Source organism: Lates calcarifer, linkage group LG2 (genome assembly GCF_001640805.2).
Source record: "Lates calcarifer isolate ASB-BC8 linkage group LG2, TLL_Latcal_v3, whole genome shotgun sequence".
NCBI lineage: Eukaryota > Metazoa > Chordata > Actinopteri > Centropomidae > Lates > Lates calcarifer.
The window spans coordinates 16,657,042-16,680,080 of record NC_066834.1 but is presented as its reverse complement, the minus strand read 5'-3'; the positions used below and the strand labels follow the sequence as shown (position 1 = coordinate 16,680,080).

At 40.4% G+C, this 23,039-nt stretch overlaps 1 protein-coding gene across 4 annotated transcripts in view; it reads right to left on the bottom strand.

Moving 5' to 3' along the window:
* The window catches only part of znf536 (zinc finger protein 536), a 219,115-nt gene that overhangs the window by 54,241 nt on the left and 141,835 nt on the right, over positions 1-23,039 (bottom strand). For all 4 annotated transcript variants that reach the window (XM_018692859.2, XM_051076255.1, XM_018692858.2 and 1 more), the window contains 2 exons: positions 17,910-18,068; positions 8,505-10,286 (listed from right to left, as the gene is read on the bottom strand). In XM_018692859.2, coding sequence (XP_018548375.1) covers positions 8,505-10,286; positions 17,910-18,068 — 1,941 coding nt within the window. The remainder of the gene's footprint in view (positions 1-8,504; positions 10,287-17,909; positions 18,069-23,039) is intronic.

Below are 23,039 nucleotides of genomic sequence, written 5' to 3'. Positions count from 1 at the left end.
TAGGCAGGAGGAAAAAAAAGGAATGAAATAAAGACAGAGAGAGGAGGGAAAGAGGCAGAACAATAGGCCAGTGTTTACTCATGCAAGAGCAAAGAAAGTCATTGTTAAACGCTGAAGTCACTGTCACAGATGAGTTTCGATAAGGACCATCTCCATGAAACATCCCACTACATGTAACCAGTTTGTCTGAGAGCATGTGCCCTTGCCATGGATGCCCCCTAGCTTCATCCAGGTAACCTCTCTAATCCTGATTAAATCACTGTAATTAGAACAAGCGGTGTTCCTCCACCCCCATATTTCCCTAATAAAACAATGCAGCAGTTTAAATCCGGTCGCTGGGATTTGCAACGCAACAATGCAGTTTATATCCATCTCTGCCGAGGAATTAAGTGTATTTTCTAACTGCTAATGTTATAATGTTGCCAGCTTATTTGTCTCGATGCTCGCTATTCTTATTCTTATTCCCCCTGCGGTTTGTGTTCTCTCTCTCTCTTTTTTTCCTAACGCAACTTTGTTTATTTGAGTCTTATTTATTTGTTTCTTGGCGCTTTTTGATGTTTAAATCAAACATGTTTTTAGCGAGTGGTCGGGATCATCCTTCACTACAGGAAATAATGCAAGTTATTTGTCCTTAATTGCCACAGAGCTTTTCAAACACGCCAACTCACTGCCTATGTGTCTATACCTGTGTATATTTTTTTGTTTTTATTAGTATCACTGCATGCATCCATTGATGTGGAATAACAGAGGAAATAAAAGTTGACATAGTTTCTTCATTTTTTTTCCTCCCCCCAACCCCCAGTTTCCCTCTCCCTCTGTCTTGCTCTCTGTTGTTTTTTATATATCTGTGTTCTTCCTTGAAGTTGCTGCGGCATTGTCTCATTATGTGTCGACTAGCTGTGTAAGTGTAGTTATTATGCCTGCGTGTCTTTGCCTGGCGGTACTGTCGGCGGTACTCTCTCTCTCTCTCTCTCTCTCTCTCTCCTCTCTCTCTCTCTCCCTCTCTCCCTCTCTCTCTCTGTTGTCTCTCTCTGTCTCTCCCTCGGAGGATGAGGAGCTTTATGAGTACAACTCCTCTGAGGCATCCTCTTCACATCTCCAGGGCGCCTGGGGAAGGGAACGTTGCATTCTTAAGAGGAGCAACTCAAACTGAACAAAGTCTACAGGAGTCAGGGAAGAAAAGAAACAAACAGCAAACTAACGAGATGGAAAGCAGAGATCATGTCAAATATATTGGGTTGGAAGGCCAATTCATAACCCATTGTTTCATGTTTTGCAATATCGAATACAATGCACACTAACGTGACTATAAGTGCACGGGGGGAAAGGGTATACAGATATGAGTGTGTATTTGTATTCACGTACAAAGCAAGTTCTTTTAAGTATACGCCGATCAGCCACAACATTAAAAATTGTGAGACATAAATATATATAAACACACACACACAAACGCACTATACAGCCACAACGTTAAAACCTGTAACCGGCGTAACTGGTTTTAATGTTGGGGATGATTGGTGTATAAACTTGCTTTGCATGTGAACACACATACTTGCTCACATATAGTGTATGAATGTGGTCTCAAGCTCCTGTAACCTCCAAGCTCCCACGCTGTCTTCACTCCTGTTTCTACAATAATGAATAGAATAATTGTCATGTAACTTTGCAATCATCCAGCATTCGTCTCCATTTCCTTATCAAGGGCAACTCGATACTGCCCTCCATTCACTGTACTTTACTTCCAGGAAACGTGATGTGGCCAATATCAACGGTATTATTAGTGAAGATGGCTGAGAGAGAGGATCATGGGAAGAATATGAAGCCTTTTCAAAAAGGACCTTTCAGCAGGCGCAGCAGTTGATATCTGGGGAATTAGTGAGGGGAAAATATTTTTAGAGCTATCACATCTGCCGAGGAGAAAAGAGAAGCAGAGAGAGTGAGCAACAGGTACCATCCTCAGGGCTTGACAGCAGCTATTACACTTAATTGCTCTTTGAAAACTACACTATTTGCACTTTTGGGTGACAAGGTGATAATTCACCTCCGCACAAGTTAAACTGGTAATATTGTTGCACATGTGAAACAGCACCTCGCCTTCACCAGCCTTCAAAGCTGTCATCTCGGCGTGGCGGAGGCATACAGTGAGAGCTGGGTGAAGTGTATCACCAACAGTCGTTCTCTTCTTCTCAGTAAAAGACAGACAGGCCTCCAGACGGCTTAATCACTGGAGAAGCCCGTGCCCTCCAGCAACAAGGAGAAAAAGAAAGACGGAGTGCGGGAAATAAAGAAAAGGGAGGATCCCAGAGTGTGGGAAAGTAAAATGCTGAGATCTAAGAAGGAGGAAGTAGTGCTAGTGGACTCACTTTGGTCTGAACAGAGAAACATCAGTGGTTCAGCTTCAATGCATAGTCAGTCAGATATTGGTCCAACTCTGGTTGAAGTTTTAATCAGGTTAAGCTGTTTACAAGAACCTTTGCAAGCCTGCAATTGAATCTGCTATGAATAAACGATTTAACTGAACAGTCTGGTGCAGTGACACGACCACAAGTCTGAAGGAGAAGTATGAGCTTTGACACTGACATTTCCTGACCCAAAATTGTTGCTAGTTATCTGATGAGGGGCATTCTGCAAGACAGTGAGAATTTCTTAAAAGATAATCTTGTTTTATCATAACTGGTCTTATTTTTGAGATCTCGAAAGGTGGCATGATTTCTTAAAGGAAGTGTGACTGGATAATAAACATGCTAATATATTAGATAAACCCTCACACAAACCATCAGACTGCTAATTTTGTAGGCTAACCCCATTTGTTGATGAGAGGAGTACAAGACTAATTATAATTTGGCCACTGTGTTCATCTTGTAAGAAAGTTATCCAGCTTACAAAGTACAACAATTTGTGACTGCCCAACAAATATTTCTTTAACCATTTTAGCATGAGAAAGTGGAGGCTACTCTACTACAGTCATCACAGAAGCCCTACGCAGTCAACAATTATTTTATGTCAATAAATTACATTACATCAGGTGATGATTTAACAACTCTTAAATAATTTAAGCTCCCTTAAAGCTTAAATATCTTTTATCTTTAAGTCTATGAATAGAAGTAAAAATTAGAGAGTTTTACTTTTACATTTGAGTTAAGACCAAATATTCAGTTTTTGCAGTTTGATAAATACAGGCTTTGGACTCAATAATGTGTAATAATTGTAGTGAGTGATGTTTGTTGTGTACACACAAACAGACAATTTTGGTTAGTGTGTCTGTGTTTGCAGCCTACATGCATCTAGTAGCATGTGCGCCTGTGTGTGTGTGTGAGAATTGTCATCTGTTATGCCTACCTTTCTTCCATTTAAACCAGAAAAAGTGAAAATTACACCAGTAATGCCAACTGTGATCCACTACATCTGTGCTTCACAGCGAGCCCACCAGTCCCACCATATGTCTTTAATTATCATCATTGCTTTACAGAACCTGTTTCACTCACACACACACACACACACACACACACACACACACACACACACACACACACACACACACACACAATCCTTTTATTGGAAGCATGTAAGCATGCGTTTGAATGTTTGCCTTTGCTTCATGAGCATATGTATAGATGTGTATGTGTTTGTGCATGTGCGTGTATGGTCTGTACAGTTCTTGCACATTGTTCTGCTATGACCTCAGCACTCATGGGTTCAAATCCCTCACAGTGAGAGCAGGCTGGAATGGAAGACCTCTGACAGAAGTAATTGGCCACTAGTGAATCAACCAGTGCTGCATTTAAGATGAAAAATAAACTTCTTTAACCTGGTGCACACACACCCAAACACACAATAATTTTTGGGTTACATCACAGCAAGATTACACAGGGGGAAAACTAAAATAAGATATTTCTTAAGCCCCCCTCTTCACATTCTGAATGTGCAGGGTAAATGCCTAGTTCTTGTCAGCAAAAGAGGGAAAAGGCCATTATGTGACTCATTAGTAGTGGTGATATCTATGTGACAATCATCCTTTCAGCGTGTTTCTCCCTTATATTTTTTAAAGTTATCTTGCTATAAACTGTTCTAATTTACATTCCATTGAATGCATTTCAACAATAACCAGAGAAGTGATGCAAACTATTTGCTTTCAATTAGAAGCTAGTATAAGTCAAAATAACTACCTAGCAATTTCAGGAAGACTGGTGTGGGTTAACTGTACCCACAGTCATGCTTAAACCAAAAAGGTAACTCAACTGCATTCCAGTTTATTTAAGCCAATATCTGTGGAAAGCCTGATATTTTGGATAGATGTCTCCCTGTAGAGTTGTGGGATGTTGTTGCAAAAGAGGCAAAATAAAAGTGAGAGATGGAATATTTAGTAACACGATTAATTACACTGTCTTCAAAATATAGCCCTACTTATCGGAGTTCTTGCCTGTAAGGCTTTCTAAAAAATGAAAATAACTGACTTAAACTGATGGTTTTACACATTTAAACATTCAGACTTTGTGCTGTAGACAGTATAATGTCTCTTTTTGAAAAAATAAATCTACTTTTCATTTCAAATCAATAATCATTATTGTTAAACTAGCACCCAGACCTTATTCAATGCTTACTTATTTACTCCCAGTCATTGCATATAGTCCAAGACACTCCATTTTTATTTTTATATTGCTGTGCTCTTTTCTTTTATATAGTGACACAGAGGCACTGTCATATGTGTTTATCCTTTCAAGTCAACAAAAATAGACTCTTTTTAATGTCATCTAATGTGTGTACAGGAGGTTACTCTCTTAGAGAATTTTTACTGGCAACAACAAACACCAACAAACAACAGCACTTCTGAGGAGAACTATAGAGCACAATGTGAGAGTACTTGTAAATTGAGAGTGATGGGTCTAATTGATGTGAGAATATACAACATTCCTCTCTCTTCTTTTTCTCTCCTACCCACTAACTGTCTGTTTATGTAGCCTACTTCTCAAATCGCAAGAGGTGCTCAGCTATGAGGAGCTTTCTCAACATGCTCATCCAAGTCCTACAGTTCTCTCAACACCTCTCCAGCTTGTCAGTCCCTACCTTTTAAAGTTCTGGTCTACATTAAATATATTAAATGAACAAGGAGATTTGAGGTAATGTAAGTAATGCGATGTGAGGAGCAATGTTCGCAAGCAGTCATGGCATGTATAGTACTGTTTGAATAATGTAATACTTCATGTTTGATAATGCATGGCTATAGATAGGTCTCCACTGCAGCCAAGTATTGATTGTGTTAAGCACATCTACAGTACAGCAAATGGTGTGGGTTCATATCAATCTTTACACAGCATATTGTACCTCAGTAACCAGATACCTTGTCTGATTACAGAAACCTCAGGGCCACTGCTGCTGTTAATGACATTTATTGATAAATCCTGGGCCAATTTAGGGAGGTGTGGTTTAATACTACAGATGTATGTGAATATGTGTATGTGAATCATATATGTGTGTATTTGTTATATGTCAAAGTGCAAGTAGATTCATGTGCACTGCACCCCCTTTTCCCTCCTATGGGCATACAAATGAAGAGACGACCACTCCAGACGTGCAGTGCGTGCCCTACAACAAGTCCCATAGATTCAGAGGAGAATTTCGATATTAATGATTTATGCTGTATTTGCATACAAACCTAATGCAAACCCACTCCAGATAATCACATTTTGCCAGGTCTGAATTGAGTTTTACGGACGTCTTTGCTACCCCCACCTTCTTCACCCACCAAATAACACTGGGATGTGTGGCTCTTGCTCTTCAAGCTGCAGGTGACCCCCAGCACAAGGGGACAACTGGACAAATAAAGAGAGACTGCAATAGTGCATTTTACTATGAAACAAGTGTGTCTTTTTCCTCATTAATTCTTCACCCAACATTCATCATGTAACTGTAGTGTGAGTGGCAAAACTGGCAGCAGTCACAGTACTATACATATACATATATTTTGCTGTCAATCATTAATTGTACTTAATGTAACGTAAATAATTTACATCTAGGACTTTAACTGGTAGTGGAGAAATTTTCACTTTGTGTTATTTATTTAAATAAAAGCTCAAAAATGTCTTCCACCATTGAGCAAAAGTAACAGTGCTAGTACAAAGAGAGGCAGTTATTTTACATACTTGTATGGAATAGTGGCACTAGTAGTAGTAGTTGTTGTAGAAATGGCTGACTTAGCATCAACAGTATTTACAAAAACAATAAACTGTATAGTATTACAAGTAGTTGCAGTCATATCGATAACAGTAGTAATGCCAATTGCTGTATAGTTACAATAACACAGCAGAAGTAGAGCTATTTTTGTTGTAGTTCGTTTTTATGACAGAAGTACTTGTGGTTGGAGTAGAGAGACTGTGATAGTGGTAATATTCATATCAATAACAATTATTGCTATGGGTTTACATGGGTGCGACAGCATGCAGTCCATGAAAGGTTAACGGGTAACACTGACAATCACACTCATATTCACACTTATTTGCAACCAAGAGCCCCCAGTTCATTTACTTGCATGTCTGTCATGACAACTACGGGACTTCAGTGTTAGCATGCTCGTTGCACAACATCAGCCATGATGGAAAACAGGATATTTTAGCTGTTGCAAGACAGCTTAGCTCTTACTTACAGTTAGAGATGTTTTCTCAAACTGAAGTTGGTTTGTTCCAGTTTCCTCTGGCATTTTTAGCCCTCGACTTTTTGGGGATCATCTTCTCAAATTTGGAATTTATTCCAGATATTTGACTTTTTAGACATCTTGCTAGCATGGTTACTACTTGTAAGCCTGTCACGTGGTCATACAGCCTCACGTCACCAGCATCAGTAATGTGACTGTATCACATGGCGCACAAAACTATCATCATGATTATATGCTCTTGTCTGGAATAGCTTACAATAATTATTACTGATGAAAGATGACTCATTTAATTGCTATTTTTATTTCATGGGCTATTTGGGATTTTTGTGGTAATGTATATATGATAATAATAATTTAAAAAGAAACTGAACATTCAAATACTGATTTGGATGTTGATTACTATGACAATGGGCGAACCATTCAACTCTTCAAAGCATTTGGGTCAGCTCTAACAGACTAGGACAAACTAACAACATGACAGAAAAGCTTTTGTTCCATAGAGAGAGCCATATATATAAACGTCAATCATTCCTAGTTGCAAAAGGACTCGCCCACATTAGATGGCTTGCTTTCTCAAGCTTTCTGATTAGACAGTAGTTGAACATTCTCCTTTATGACTTATATTGCAGCCACCAGGGGGCGATCAAGATGTTTTCTATCGCATTGCCCATCTTCATATATAGTCATTGTTAAAAGTTAATGCATCTGCCACTGTATCTTTATGAATGAATGCCTGTAAACATCAGTTCTGTAGGAAAAATGATCTATTCTCGTTATCCACACAAAAGAAAATATTTACTCTATTTGGCCATACTGAAGCTAACAGTGAGGGAAAAGATAATAATAATAATAAAAGTTTAGGTAAAGAACAGATAAAGATTAAATCTGGTGAAAATATGAAAATATGACAGCTTAGCTAAGAGAAAGTATGTGAGTAAACATTGTGCATTGGTCGAGGTAGCCAAAACATAATTTATGTGATACATACTGAATGTAATGTTATTATTTTATTATTATTTGCTAGTTTGAATTAAAAATGGAAAATATTCAATTAATTCAAATGTCTCAAGTTCTAATCTGAAGGAGTTGCCACTGATAGCTAAAGCTAAGTAATCTGTCTCTTTTCTGCATTTTCTGTCTCTGTAGTGTGTATAAAGTCAGTTTAAAAGCTCCACATCAGCTTTGGGGTTTACTTTCTTTCTATAGAGACACTTTACCAACCACCCCTAAACAGCAAAAGAGCATTGTAAAAAAAAAAGAAAAAAAAAGAAAAAGGACTTCCTTCTTCAGTCTCAAGGAGCAGCTGTAACCTTAGCAGAATCATGAAAGTTGACAGTTCATTTTTCACAGGGTCATAGATCGACGAGTCTTATAAAGTAATGGGCTTTTGGGAGCCAGCTTTATGAGAGCTAAGATAGTTAAGAGACATGTGGAGGAGATGGCATGGGGAGCTGAGGTCCTGCTCTGACTCATCCAGGGTTATTCCCTCCATGCTGTGGGGTGGGAGGGAGGCGCTGCACTCCCAGTAATATAAACGTGTAATAAAGATTAATCTGTTGCTAGTCGCCAGGCTGATAGCTTCTAAACTTGCTTGAAATAAGGCTAAAATCACTTCAGAGCCAATCTTGAGACCGTTAGTGAGTGTCTGAGATTCCTCTGTGGGTGTCGGGGAAAAAAATGTATATATGTTTGTCTTGTGTATTTAGTGTTTATGTGTGTGCGTGCTGGGAAAACTGAATTTGTGTTTCAAAAGTATTCATGACTTTTTGATACGTGTGGTTTTCTGCTGATATAGGTGTCTGAATATATGTGTGCATGAGTACTTAGAGTGCCAGTAGGGGTTAAACACACTCACCGGGTGCATCTGGCCTCTTCATGCCTCCTGTGGGTGCTCCTCCTGCTCCACCTCCCAGGCCGTTGAATGCAGGGATGTTGTCATTGCTGTAGGCTCTAAGGACAGACAGCATGTTCATCTGCTGCTCTAGGTGGGTCTGCTGCTCAGCCTTCAACAGTCCTGGAGGACCTCCGGGAGACAGGAGGCCCAGGCCCTGCTGCCACTGCTTCTCCAGTGGCAAAGCTTGGTTCTGGGGTTGGGAAACCAGCGAAAGTGGTGTCATGGTAGAGGAAGATGCCAAACCAGCTCCACTCCTTGGGGGCAAAGGGGAGTTGTCTTGAAGATTTTTGGAGTGGTTTTGGAGGTGGTCTGAAGCTGGACTTCCCTCTTCCTCTCTTTCCATGTCCATTTGCCCATCCTCATCTCTTTCCTCCTCCTCTTCAGCCACTCCTCCCTCCTCTTCCTCTTCATCGGAGTGATTCTGCTGCTGCTGTCTTTTGGGGGTGGTTGAGGGGGTCTCACTGGCGCTGTGCGCCCCAGCCTTTACAACCTCTTCATCTGATCCTACCTGGTCCTCTTCAGCATCTCCACGGGAGCCCCTTTCACCAATCTGGTCATCCCTGGCTGAAGATGCTCCTCCAAAAGCCTGGCTAGGTAGGTCCAGACCTTGCTCTGCTGGGGCTATATACCCTTGAAGGCCATGATGGGCCCTTGGTGATCCATCATACAAGCCACCAAATCGTCTGTAGAAGTCACTCTGGAAAGGGTTGTAGGGCTGGTCCATGTGGTTGTTCCAGCCTCCCTGGCTTTTTTCTCCATCTCTGTCTCCATCTTTGTCAAGGGGCCCACCAGAGGTCTTGGTGTTGGAGGAGTGAATGGTGGAAGTGGTGGGAGAAGTCTCTCCATGAAGCTCCTTGCTTGCATCAGACCGCTGCAGCTGGGCCTTGCCCAGGTGGTTGGCCTGGAGGTGCAGAGCCATGAGCTCGAATGAGGAGGTGGAGAAGGAGCAGAAGAGACAGCCATGCCACGCCACATTATCATGGATGGTGACTGAGGAGCCAGGAAGAGATCCAGATGCAGACTCAGGCCGGACTGACACAGATAGATCAAGTGGTTCATACTGTGACCCAGGTTTGCCAGGCTCTGAGTTCTGTTTGGCCTCAGCCTTATCCTCTCTCTCCTGGTCAACTGAGATGGCCCGCTTGGCTTTGGGCTCACCGTTATCATGGTAGAGCTGGGCCTGGAGCTGGCTTGAACTCTGGTTGTCCTTCATATCCTTCTTCATGGAGCTGAGGACAAAGCTGTCCATGAAAGCCTGAAGAGAACCTTGAAAGTGGACTCCATTTCCCATCATGCTTTGGTAAGCCCTGCTTAGGTCAGAGAAGCTGGCAGGACTATCTGTCGCTGTTGAGACAAGGGAGGATGCGCCATCAGCAGTCTTCATGTTCTCAGCTGAGGAGGCAGAGTCAAAACGACGGTCTGCGCGCTCACGATCTCTGTCATGCGCGGACATCATGCCAGCCGACGCCCACTGATGTGGCAGCAATGGACCTGCCCTGAAGTCTAGGTTGGGAGGCATTCCCTTGAAAACATTCCGGAGGACATCTGGTCGGGCAAAGACGCCACCGCCGGCTGTCTTCCCATGATCCTCTTTGTGGTCAGAAGAAGGGGTGTGGCCAGAGGATGGGGCTGAGGTGGTAGAGCCATTTTGACGCTCACGGTGGTGGCGCTCCAGGTGGTACTTCAAACTGGCAGACTGTGTGCCGGCATAGTCACAATGAGGGCACCGGTAGGGTTTCTCTCCTGAGAAGTCAAGAAAGAGATGGAGAAACAGAAAGGGAAAGACAGGGAAAACAGTGAATAATTAACCTGATTATTAGATTGACTGGATATCAAAGTCTATTTATTGGAGCAGGGAATGTGGACCCTAGGGTCATGTAACCTCCCTGAACAAAGAAAATTAGGTCAAAGGAGTAGAGCTCACAAAAAAGATATGTATTTCATTAAGTACTATAAAAAGAGGATATTTTTGCAACTGCCTCACTTTAAGTTGGCATCAAAACACATTGATGCAAATTCTAACTCCTCAAAACAGATGAACGCAGTGAAAAAAGGTAAAACAGCAGAGGATGTAGTTTAAGAAGAACAAAAATAAAGAAGAGAATTAAATAAACTGCAAAATAAAGTGATAATGAACAAGATCCTGCATTCAACCAACAAGCCCATGTCTTTTCTCTTCCACACTGCTCCACTTGATGTGTGTGTGTGTCATTGCATGTGTGTTGGGATGTGGGTGTGGAGTAGGCATCTGAATATGGGTCGATCTAGCTTGATCCAGCCCCACCAAGTGAGCCATCACTCACATCAGCACAATAAAAAACATTTCACCATATGGTGCTTTCAGTCCACTATAAGAGATAATATTTTCTACTGACAACAAAACTGTCTCGATGCACGAGCAAGGGCAGGGGGCTGAGGGTGCGGCTATGTCTCTGGTTGTGTGCGTTTCTGCGCATGGATGTGTGTGTTTGTGTGTTTGGTAGCTGTGGGGTCATCATGCCTCTGTTCTGGCCTTGTTTGCTGTCAAGCCTGTGCCCTGATGATGAGAGTGCAATTTCTCAGATATTCCCTATTTGCAGTTTGTCATGAAAATCATAAATCAGCCACAGCATAACATCTCCCCTACCACTGCAACACTGGAGTGCACTGAGAACATAATATGGATGATACACTACAATTCAAAAATGAGCCAATGACTATTAAAAAAAAAAAAAAAAACAAGCACAAAAAAAGAAAAGAAATGTGCAGGCGACATGTGTGAACCACATGTTTTTTTTGTTGTGAAACCCTATGATAAAGAACAATATGATTCACTACAGGATACACAGATCAAAGTGATTTATATCACGGTAAAAGAGGGGTGTCTGTTGTGTAACATTTACATGTATTTATTTATGCTGCTCACCCATATTCATGAATATTCTTGATAATGGTATAACACCAGCATTATTCTGCCAGAAGTGGATCTTCCATTGGAATGATACTTATGTTGAAATAGAACACATCCTGCTAGCAATTATAATAGGCTTGGAGCTTGAGCCAGCTTTGGATTCATTAAACAATGAACAGAGAGGGGAAAAAATGCTACGCTTGATTTAAAATATATATATATATAATTTTTTTTTGTTTTATGTAAACATATAAAAAGTTCCCAGAGTGGAATTTCTGTTAGAGGGATAACAGTGACTGTCTGAGAAGACATTGTTGGAAAAAGAAATAAAAAAGGGATGGTTGTAGTGTTTTGTGTGTATACACATTTCTATATATACAATATACAGTCTTAAAATGTTTAGATTATACACATGGAAACCATCTTATAAAAGAAAAAAAGGCATTGTTACGCAAGGCTGGCTTGAATGATTTAAGTCAGGCTGTGTAGTAAATCATGGATATAATTAGCAAATGGCATACTGCTCAAGTAATTTATCATTATTTAGAGGGCACCATTCCAGAAAAAGACTCTGCGATCTGCAGACCTACTGCAGAGTTCTCAAATAAAGGGCCACAAACACCAACTCAATACAATATTGATACAGGAGAGAAAAGAATAGGAGGGTATACAAAAGAAAATTGAAGGTGGAAATGCTGAAGAGAGGAGGGACAAAGAATAAGGGAGACAAAAAAGGGAAAGGGAGCATGCAGAGAGACAGATAGCCCTGACTATAGATAGAAAGACAGTGATTTGATATCTTTCCTCTTACACTAGAGTGGCTATGAAGCATAGAGTATATTTAAAATAAACCATACGAGATGAGCTTTTAACCCAATAAGTGCTTCTCCTGTGAGCTGCCGAACAGAGGCTCAGTGCTGATTTAATAAGGAAACGTCCCTGATGCAAATGATCATTCTCAATTCCTCTAACTGGACAAAATGATATTCTAGGAGCCAAATTAGACAGAAATTAGACTGATCTGATCTTTTTTTTCCTCCTCTGTTTTTTTTTCTTTCCTTATAAAAGGTTGTTAATGTTCACAAGAGGAAAATAAAGATTAATGTACCATATACATATCTAAAATGAGAATGAAAAGCACAGAAGACTGTATGTTTGACACTCCCCGTTCATGTTTACAGAGTAAGGTAAACTGAAAATAAGTGCATATGTCCTCAGAGAGTGATCAGTTTATTCCAATTTTCTATTAAAATTAAGAATTTAAATATATCTGGAGCGAGTGAGACAGACAACAAGTGCATTTCTGCATCTACTTGTGTTTATGTACGTGTGCGTGCACCATTTGGAATGTGTGTGAACACATGTTTATGCATGTGTGTCAGCCTGAGCCTGTGTGTATGTATGTGTGTGTGTGTGTTTGTGTCTTAGAGGGCCATTTGGACTGGCTAAGACATCTGCTCCATCATACGTCAGGGGCCTGGTGTGACATCTGGGGAATATACTGTATCCTGCCTTGCAACATTACACACAATTTACTGCTAAAGGTCATTATGTACCCGTTAATCCACTTTTAATTGATATCAGCGCAAACAGCACAACCTCCCAGCCACATGACAGATCGCTGCCACCACAAAACCAGGAAATTACTATTTGGGAGTCTAAAATAGATTGGTAAACTTTTTTCGTTGTTGTCCTTCTACTTTGTTGTATCACTTTGGACATTTTGTACTTGACACAGGTAAGAAATGCACCTCTGTAGGTCTCTCAGCTTTGACTTGGAAAACTAGAGCTCATAAACATCGAGGTAGCACCTTTGTGGCTATAAATGATCCTTCTCCTGATTACTGCACTGGGATCTGCTCCTCCACAGTATGTTTGTACTTGATGTTGCATGTACTTATTTCATCTGACTTTGTTCGAAATGTGACAGCACAATAGAAACAACTTAAATACCCCAAACCTGTACAGAGGGGCAATTAAAGTGGCTTAGGTAGATATGACATAGTGGAGGATGGAAAAGAACAACACGTGTGAGATGTTTAAGAGACTCAGTAATGGATAGAAGCTGTTTAATATCTGTTTTAAGTACATCCACTTAAATTAGTGTTTAGTAGTGGACTGGGAATGCCTATAATACTGTCAGAGTTAACAGTTCAATTGCCTCAGAGGGGAAAGTGACACCATACGTGCACAGTATATGCACTCAGGAAATTCAGGTAAATATGTCCACCCAATTACAAATAAGATGAAGGATAAAACAGGGTTTCCTCAGTACTTTTCTTATGATCAATAAATCCTACTTATATTCCCCATTCTGTCTGTCTGCCTCAAGTCCATTCATTGATAGAAAAGATGTAAATATATAGTTCCTTTAAAAGTTATTTCCCAAAGTAGCTATAGTTTTGGGCAAATGTTATTCAAACAGGAGTAAACAGTACATTTGCTGGGGACTGTTCTTAGCTATGGATTGATATGTTGGTGCTTTAGTGAGTATTTAGAGCACCAGGGTAATGAATGTCATATATATGACAGTGGCTGTGTTTAATGAATTAACATGTCACCCAGTGAAACAGTGTCTCAGTGATGTATTTTCAGTGGTTTGTGGACAACAATATTTGCACCAAGAGGCAAATATAACTTCTTAAATTTACATGTGGTTATGTTGATGAACTGTGTGGTAGAAATAAGAAATTAAGAAAAAAAAAAATATAGAAAAAAGGGAGCATTGAAAAAACAATACATGTACATATTCTAAATGCTGAGAAGAAAAGGGAGAAAGGATGGGGAAAAGGAGTGAGAGAAATGGAGTGGGAGATCACAGGTCCCTCTTGATTCATCCTGATTACAAGGTTAGGTTAAGGTTAAGTGACATGGGCAAGTCCTGCCTCTCCTCTTTCTCTTTCTCCCTCTCTTTGTCTCACCCTCTCATCGTTTAAAGGTGAGCAGGGACTCTTATTGGTTATGCAGCTCTGCCTGAAGTTATGTGTGGCTATTGTCAAGAGCGAGGACCTTTTTATTTTTTACACACAGCTGCTTACTGCTAAATAGTGCCTTGTCCAGAAGGGGACAATCTGGGCCTCTAATTGCTGTCACTGAAGCCTAGATTCATTATGTGACTTTCCCATTAAAATGTGAGCATTAATTTGTATAATGAAATATCACCCTCTGCAGTGTGTTCATTAGCTGTGGCCCCACACTGTAGCACCACAGCAGCACAATGTTAGCTACCTAGAAAACTGTGGTTAATTTTGCTAATGGATATTTTCCCACTCACTGTTCAAGAGGAAATTAATACTGTAACATTAGCTCTTTAACTTTTGGAGAAATTTAAATTCACTTCATTCCTTTCAAGCTGGTGTTAGTCGCTCATTAATCTCCGCGTTGCGTTGCACAATGCTGCCTCGACTGGCTTGGTAGGCAATTCCATTGTGTCACTCACATTGCATTAGGATGAAGGGGAGCTCGGCTGTCATCTGTGAATTTCTCTGCATTGTCACCAGAGCACAGAGAGGATCTTTAGCTGCTGTAAAAGTCATCTTGTGGATGTAATCAGGATGTCACAGTGGAGCTGGTATGATTAGGTTATAGGAATGATTTAAGGGCCACATGTTGGGGATGCATCAAGCTGTTTTTCTCTCCATGTGTAGGAGACTATGCTGAACCTGTGCTTAGGTAGGCTCGTATCCAAAGATACATTCCACTCGAAAAGACAACATCCTTTCTAACCGTTCTCACTTTTGCTCCCAGCTGTAGAGGGCTCCAGATCAAGCCATTTCATTTTATTATATTTTTGAGATATGAATGGATAAATGTAAAATATACTGTGTGGATGAAATTAGATGGGCCTACTTGTCTGTGTGTGTTTTGCCAAATGAATTAATGCCAGGCCTGGACTGAGGTCTCCGCTTTCTCCATGATAAAATATGGCCCTCATGGGTATCCTTACTGTACTACTCAAAGCAGACATAACTCAGCTCTCTCACCACCAGATAACAGATGCTTCCCCAAAACCATCTCGATCACAGCCTGGCTGTGACCTGGATGTACTATTTAACATAGGGATCTTAATTAATGTGAGTATACACCAGATGTGTTAGCATGCTACAATGTAAGGCTGTTCCTCTAACTCCTTTCCAGATCTGAGGTTCAGTATGTGTCTCTTATTAAGGAAAGCAAAAGAGGGTTACGGTGCTGGTGGTCTCGCATTCTGCCTTTTAAGTGCACAGAGAAGCAGAGAGGAGAGGGGAATGAAAAGAAAAGCAAGCATTGATTTTTCTCAGCTGTAAGGGATTTCCATTTTCAGTTGTGAGCATTTTAGCCTCGGTGTCTCTACTGGCACCCAAGGATTACTTTGTAGTAAAGTATAGAAACTAACAAATGTACAAATGTTTGATAGACAGAAAGCAAAATTTCTCTAAGTCTTTTTTTCCTGTATTTATGTTTGCATGATTGTGTTGGGTCCATTGACAAAAAGCATAGTTTTATAAGGTTGGAATCTGTAGGTAATTATCTTAACTCCTCACTCAAGGTTGCTTTGACTGGACAAATGGTGTTTACTCGGTTTCTCCCCTTCAAATGTTCAGTTATGGCTCCTCTAACAATGTGAATGCCCTGCATTTAATCAATAGAAATTTTCTCAATAAAAATTTGAATGTGTGAGTAAATTCTTAAGTCAGTTATGAAACAATGGTCATTCTTTGCATATAGCTTTGCAAATGGATGATTTGCTGATTTTCTCTGTTACATGAGGTGCGATCACAAAGTTCCAAGACTGTTCCTGTTACAAACGAATGGAGTGCAGCACGGTAATACGCATGCAGCAGACCCAAGCCTTCATGATGAAGGACACCACCAGTGACAAGAATTGGGTCTACATCAATGACCTTCAAAGCCTGAACTTCTTGATCATACCTACTATATATATACAGTGTGTGTGTGTGTGTATATATATATATATATATACACACACATACACACACTGTATATATACCTCAAGATTTATGTCTGATGCCAACATTCAGCACTGTTGAAGGAAGCAGAGTTCCCTTCATAGTGAGACAGAAAGTAAACATGTGGAGGTCAGGGTGGTGAAGGACTCTGTTGCCCATACCTCAGCTATATGTATTTTCCCTAACCATGATCCTTCCTTGACTTTCACCATATTGTAATAGACATTGCCAAGAGCAAAAATTTGAAAAGCATTAGCATTAGTAACAGTTCTCCAGCCCTTAGATGGCAAGGTATCTAAGAATCATAATTCACTCTTTCCAGTTTGGAAACAATGACACTCTGTGAGGTCAGCTGAGAGGCAGGGAATCACCTTATGGACCTACACTTTACACATCAGGCCCATTAGCTAGAACCAGGTGTCCTTGTTGGAAAGTGTCCTCTGTGTGGTCTAATTGTGACTTTAACCTGGATATTCAGTGGGGCGTTTGTACCTTGCAGAGGGTTAGAACCCTGGCTACTGTCCACAGTCCACATCATTACTCTGACTGCAGCCTTAACCTCCCAGCAACGACCAGCGGACAGGTTTTCATAGGATTGCCTGAGCACGGGTTGGTGAGATGTATGGGCAGAGACTACACAGCTCAAAGGGTTAGGACGCGTGACTGAAAAATAAAACTAAATCTATTAGGCACATCATCTCACGCATATCCCTAAACTGTGGACAGGCCAGCTTTGTTTTGGCTTGAAAGTTATTCAGAGTTAGTGAGTGTGAAATTGCCCTCTGAGTGATGTCATCGGAGGACACTGAACCCTTGTTGTGTTAATTAGAGCTCAATGAAATGATGAGTAGGAAAAAAACAGAATAACAATGGCCTTAAGCATCAGTGAGGGACACTGTTAGGAAATGTATATTCCTTCTTATGAATAGTTTTATTTATGTCTTTCTTTCAATTTGAAGAAAATGTACTATAATCAAAAATCTGGTAAGACTGCACAGGAAATATCTCAATGATTAGATCTCATGGACTAAACAGGATTATGATTTAAGAGAGAATTACAGTATGTGTTGATAAACTGGGATCACTGGATTTTTATGGTAGTGCTTATGTGATTCGGACCATTTGTGCACTAAATTAGTTTGTAAGGTAAGTGGATTTCCTTCTTTCTTTCTTTCTTTCTTTCTTTCTTTCTTTAAAATGTAGATATGAATCTTTACTCTTTAGTCTGGCATTAAAATAAATCCAGATTAAGCGTTTCTCAGAGACAACTAATGCAGTATTCATCAATTACAAAACTAATATGCAATCAATTAATCTGCATCATATCCATCATATCAGTGGCAGATTGACTCCAATATCTGATTAGGCCAATATTCATAAACCAATATGTCAGTCTAACCCCAGAAGGAATGTCAGTACAAGTAGTAAAGTAAATTTTGCATGAAGCACAATAAATGTTTAATTGCTGGAGAAATGCACTCTATGCCTGGACTTGGCTGGGGAAGCGATATCTTTGGATGTACTGACCTGTGTGTATCCGCAGATGAACTTTGAGATGATGGGAGGTGCGGAAGGACTTGCCACAATAGGGGCAATCCTTGGAGGATGAGCCCAGACTGCGCTCACGATGCTGGGACAGAGGCGGCTGAATATTCCCCGCTGCCTTCCCCAAGTCTTCCCCAACATCTGGAGCACACAAAGAGACAGCACAAGGAGGGAGAGACAAATGGAAGGTGTGTTGAGTGCCACTTCAAACCAGCCCTCCACACATCACAACACAACATGTTTTTTTTTCTTTCTCCTCTGTCTGTCTCTCATTGTCCCTCGTTTCCCTTGCTCAAATGTGCGAACGCCACACAAAGTCAAACACATCAAACAGGTTCACGGGCCGCGCTATTTTCCTCGCTGACAGAACGCTGACAGTTCATAAGCTTTTCAGTTTCTTTAGAAACACCATAGTCCTGAGATACACCCCCCTCAACTCAAACACACCCTCCCTCAACACCACCACCTGCACCACCACCGCCTCTCCTTTCTCCTCGTATTTTTCTTTTTTTATCCTTGCTATCATCATCATTCCTATTAAGCATATGCTAGATTGCAGTGAAAATTAACAATACAAAATAAGACAGGAAAAAAAGAAAGAAGAAAAAAGACAGAGATAAATTGGGCTATGTCAGCATCGCAGGATCTCCTCGCATCTCTTCCTGCGACCTAATTTTGACAGGTAGTTGTCAGAGATATGATAGGGTGATAACGGTTTTGACCCCGCCCTCTGCCACTTCCTCCGCTCACCAAAAAACGATGATGCATAGTGCAGCAGCAGTCTGTTATCAACACAATCACCCTCTGAATATGAATCTAAAGATGAGTGGCAACAACCTGGGAATGTGTTGACAGTAGCATAATCTGAGGTGAAGGCGTTATCATCAGATTGTACACACTGGCCTTGTTGTACTAAGGTTAGGAGCCTGTGATGTGCTGACAGTCATGAAATAGTGCAGAGTGTAAAGGCCTGAGTAACACAATTAAGTTCAAAACACATGAAAAAAAAAGGGAAAAAGGAAAAATCTTGAAAGAAACAAAAATAAATATAAAACAGATGTTTGATATGTCTTGTATCTTGAAGCTGTTAAATTAAAAATATCTAGTTCCAATAGCATTTGACTGACTTTATTGTGCACAATACAGGACTGACAAGACAGATTTACATAAGCAGAAATTCATATTAAAATATAATTACACCTATTTTAAACTGGGCAGTGCAGGAAGTTATGAGCAACAGTGACACTGACCTGTTCTTTGTCGAGCTTAAAGGAAAGAAATCTACAGATAAAACCAGTATGTGGTAGTCAGGGCTATATTTTCATCATAAACACAACAAACAGAGTCTGTGGCCTGCATGGTAAAAATAAAATAAAATAAATACTCAGCATGTCAATATGTGCATGACCCAAATAAGCACAAATACAGTAAAAAAAAAAAGTTATTTATTTTTCAATCTGGCACATGATTTGGTATGTGTGTAGAGAGGAAGGGAGGGAGCCAGAAAGAAAGAAAGAGAATCAAAATCGAGCAACCCACTTAGGCAACCATGCTGCACAATAAGGAACATTTTTTAACAGTAGCCTAATCTTTTCTCTTTTCTGTCGCTCCCCACCCCATTCCACCCCTCCTCTGTCAGGGAGTCAAATAAGGTTTACAGAATGGAAAGACCCAAGTCAGCAAGTCCCCCTCCACGCTGACACTAGACACACAACTCCATTCAGCAATGCTGCTATCAGACTGAAGGCTATTTATCACAACTGAAACTGAAAGGCAACCTAAATGTAAGTCTGTGACAATACACAGATACTAAATACCAGCTGCTTCTACTTGGTCTTGGCAAATGTGTGGTTTAATTCTGTCTTCTAACGAGGAGAAAGAAGCTGGGAGACAGGTTTTAAAAGCAGATGTTAAACTGTGGATCTTGCTTTTCACACAAATTCCTCGTATGTGTGACATATTTGGCAAAATAAAGTGATTCTGAAATTTAAACAATATGTGACATGTTCAGAGAGAGAAAGAGAAAGTGTAAAGAATGAGCGGAAAGAAAGGACTTGAGAAAGAATGCACACAAAGAAAAAACTCCATATGGAGGGCACAAGACTGTCCATTATTTCCACCAGTATCGTGACAGGAATTCAGGATTGGCCCCCAAAATTAAACTAAATGATTCAACTAAATGGCAACTAATAAAAGTTGTTGGGTTGTTAAAAGGGAAAATTAAAAACATCAATGTATTTTATTTTATCTGCTTAAATCAGCTTAAAAATTGCAATATCTTCAAGGAAATTTGACACTTGATGCAAATTGTACTCAACACAAATTGTATGTAAAATATCACAGGTGGAAATATAATTTCCTGCATAATTTCAGTACTGTGTGAACATATCAGTATCAACTGTGCCCCCACCATATCCTTTTGCATCTTCATTTGAATGCATTTAAAAGACATCCTGTAGACAGAAAATAAATAAATAAATAAAAGTGGATACAATCCCCTCAGTGCTTGGTCCAGGACTGCACCATACTGTAGCCATAGTCGCCTCTTCATAAACATATTTTGAGCGGTCTACTGTACAGATCCCCTTTTGGCAAAGATTCCCCAGATCGTGTAACAGACACTGGCCCACCTGCCCACCCCAGATGGGGATAAAATTAAAAAATCCAAAACACAGATTAGAAGCAGGACAAACACCAGACCACACTTTGAAACACACAGACATGCACACATACACAAGCTCTGCATGTCTGTCTCTCTCTGTCTCTCTCTCTTCTCTCTCTCTCTCTCTCTCACACACACACACACACGTCTTTGTGTGTCAGGGTTAATAGTGCTCCTGTAAGAGGAAGACACACTACTGAGAGGATGAGAGTGTGCTCTCCTGGCATATAACAGCCCTTCAATAATAAATGGGCTTCACACATTCCTACACACACACGCAGCACACACTACAAAGACAAGTAAAACAGAACTTTGGGTTGTGCTTTCTTGCTCTTCTCGTTAATGTGTATACATGTGGTATGAGCGAATGCACACACGCACCTATATGTATGCACGTGTGAAAATGCACGTCATACCCAGGCACTAGCTGGGTGTCCAGCATGCTTGTCTTTAATCAGTTGACTGATCCGCAGCTTTTAATGTGGCTGTTCCAATTACTGTAAAAGTCATCCTGCTTCATATAACCACAAATATTGACACTTTATTGCACAACACATTTATGACATTTTGAAGGTCACCCTGTATATTAGGCATCATCGTTCACAGCTGGGTGTGTGATGTGGGGAGAGTCTCTCAATAGCCTGTTGACATCCAGCCGTAACTATCCTCTGAGTATTGATTTTTGTTCCCCATCTTCCATCTTTCTTTTTTTTTTATGCAAAGAAGATTCACTGTAGGAGACGCGACATTAAAGTGATTGTCACAGGTGCGCCTTTGGCTTCTCATTTAAAGGCCAGGTACTATTACTCTTCTGCTCTGCTCACACTATTATACAATTAGGAATACCTGACATTTTTTGCACTCATGTTAAGGATCTTTAAATCTTGATAAATCACTAGAATTGTTACAATTTTGCATTTACTAAGAGAAATATTGACATTAGTGCATCATTTAGGACACTAAAAACATGCAAATAAAAACTGTACAGGGTTGACAGGTTTGCTCTGCACCTGTTCAATAGCTAGTACAACTCTGCATGTATCATAGCTTTAAACTGAAGATTTGTTTTGATAAAAACATATTTAAACTGAAATAAACAAATTAATAAAAAGTGCAAAGAAAACAGAAGAAAATCATTACCGTACATTTTGCAGTTGTATTTTTTTTTCTGTAACTGTAGCAAAGGAGGATTCAAACACTGTCTAGAATTATTTGATATTTAATATTTGACATTTAATAAAAGATCAGTATTTACCAGCCCATGCATCTCTCTCATCTAAATTTGTTGCAAGTGTCATTGGCCCCTACGGACTTAACATGTTTTATTTCAGCCAGACCTCATTTTCTGGCATTAATCCCCACAATAGATCATAATCAAGAATAAAACCACTCATCTTTTAATTAAACATTCAAGCCACTACTACTTCTTTCCCCCCCCCCAAATTCTCCCATCAAACTCAAACATTCAAACTGTTTTAATCTATCGTCTACGAACCTCTCTCGCCTCTAACCCAGGAAAAACATGACAAATGCAGAACTGTGACTGTGCTAGTACAAGAATATCACAGAGGGGAAAAAAGAGAAATACATGTATAATTCAGCTGTATCTGATCTGAGACCAGCTCCTCTCCCCTCTGCCTTTACTGGTGTCACGGCGGCATAATGGAACATGCCAGAACAAAGGCTCTGAGATCAGATTGGAGCAGAGTTGAGCAGGCCATCTGGGAGGCAGGCTGAGTATCAGTCACTCTGCCTGCTGTCTGCTGCACTCACACTCATGTACACACACTTCCCCTCTGAATAACTGTGTGCAAGAGTGCAACTGTGTGTGTGTGTGTGTGTGTGTGTGTGTGTGTGTGAGTGAGTGCGTGTGTAAGACACCTCACTCCCCCCCATCCGCACGTCACCAGGATCTTGCAACGAATCGACCGATGCTACACCACCAGGGCAGCTTCAACGCTTGACTGACAAATACATAAACTTTAAGTTGATACGGATGTTGTATATTTTTTATGATATATTCAATTCACAGTATAGCATATCATTATACCAAGTCCAAGTGTATGTGTATGTGTGTGTGTGAGAGTGTGAATACATGTGTTGGGACAGTGTAAAAGAGTTACAGTTACAGTTACAGGAGACTCTCTTTTGTGCAAGTTTGAATACAGAATACCGTGTGTGTGTGTGTGTGTGTGTGTGTGTGTGTGTGTGTTCATGTGGATACCCCTGGGACAGGGCATGCTGCCTACTCCTTTACAGCAACCACACCCAGTTCCCATTAATGGATGGGGGGAAAAAAAGAATAGAATAGAAAAAAATCATCAACAACAACAACAGCAAAAATAAACAGCAAAGCCAATGATTATGTGTGCATATATGGTGCCAGGGTTGTGGGTTGGTGGGGGAGGAGGGTTGCCAGTCCTTAATGGTGCTCTTTCAATCACACTTTG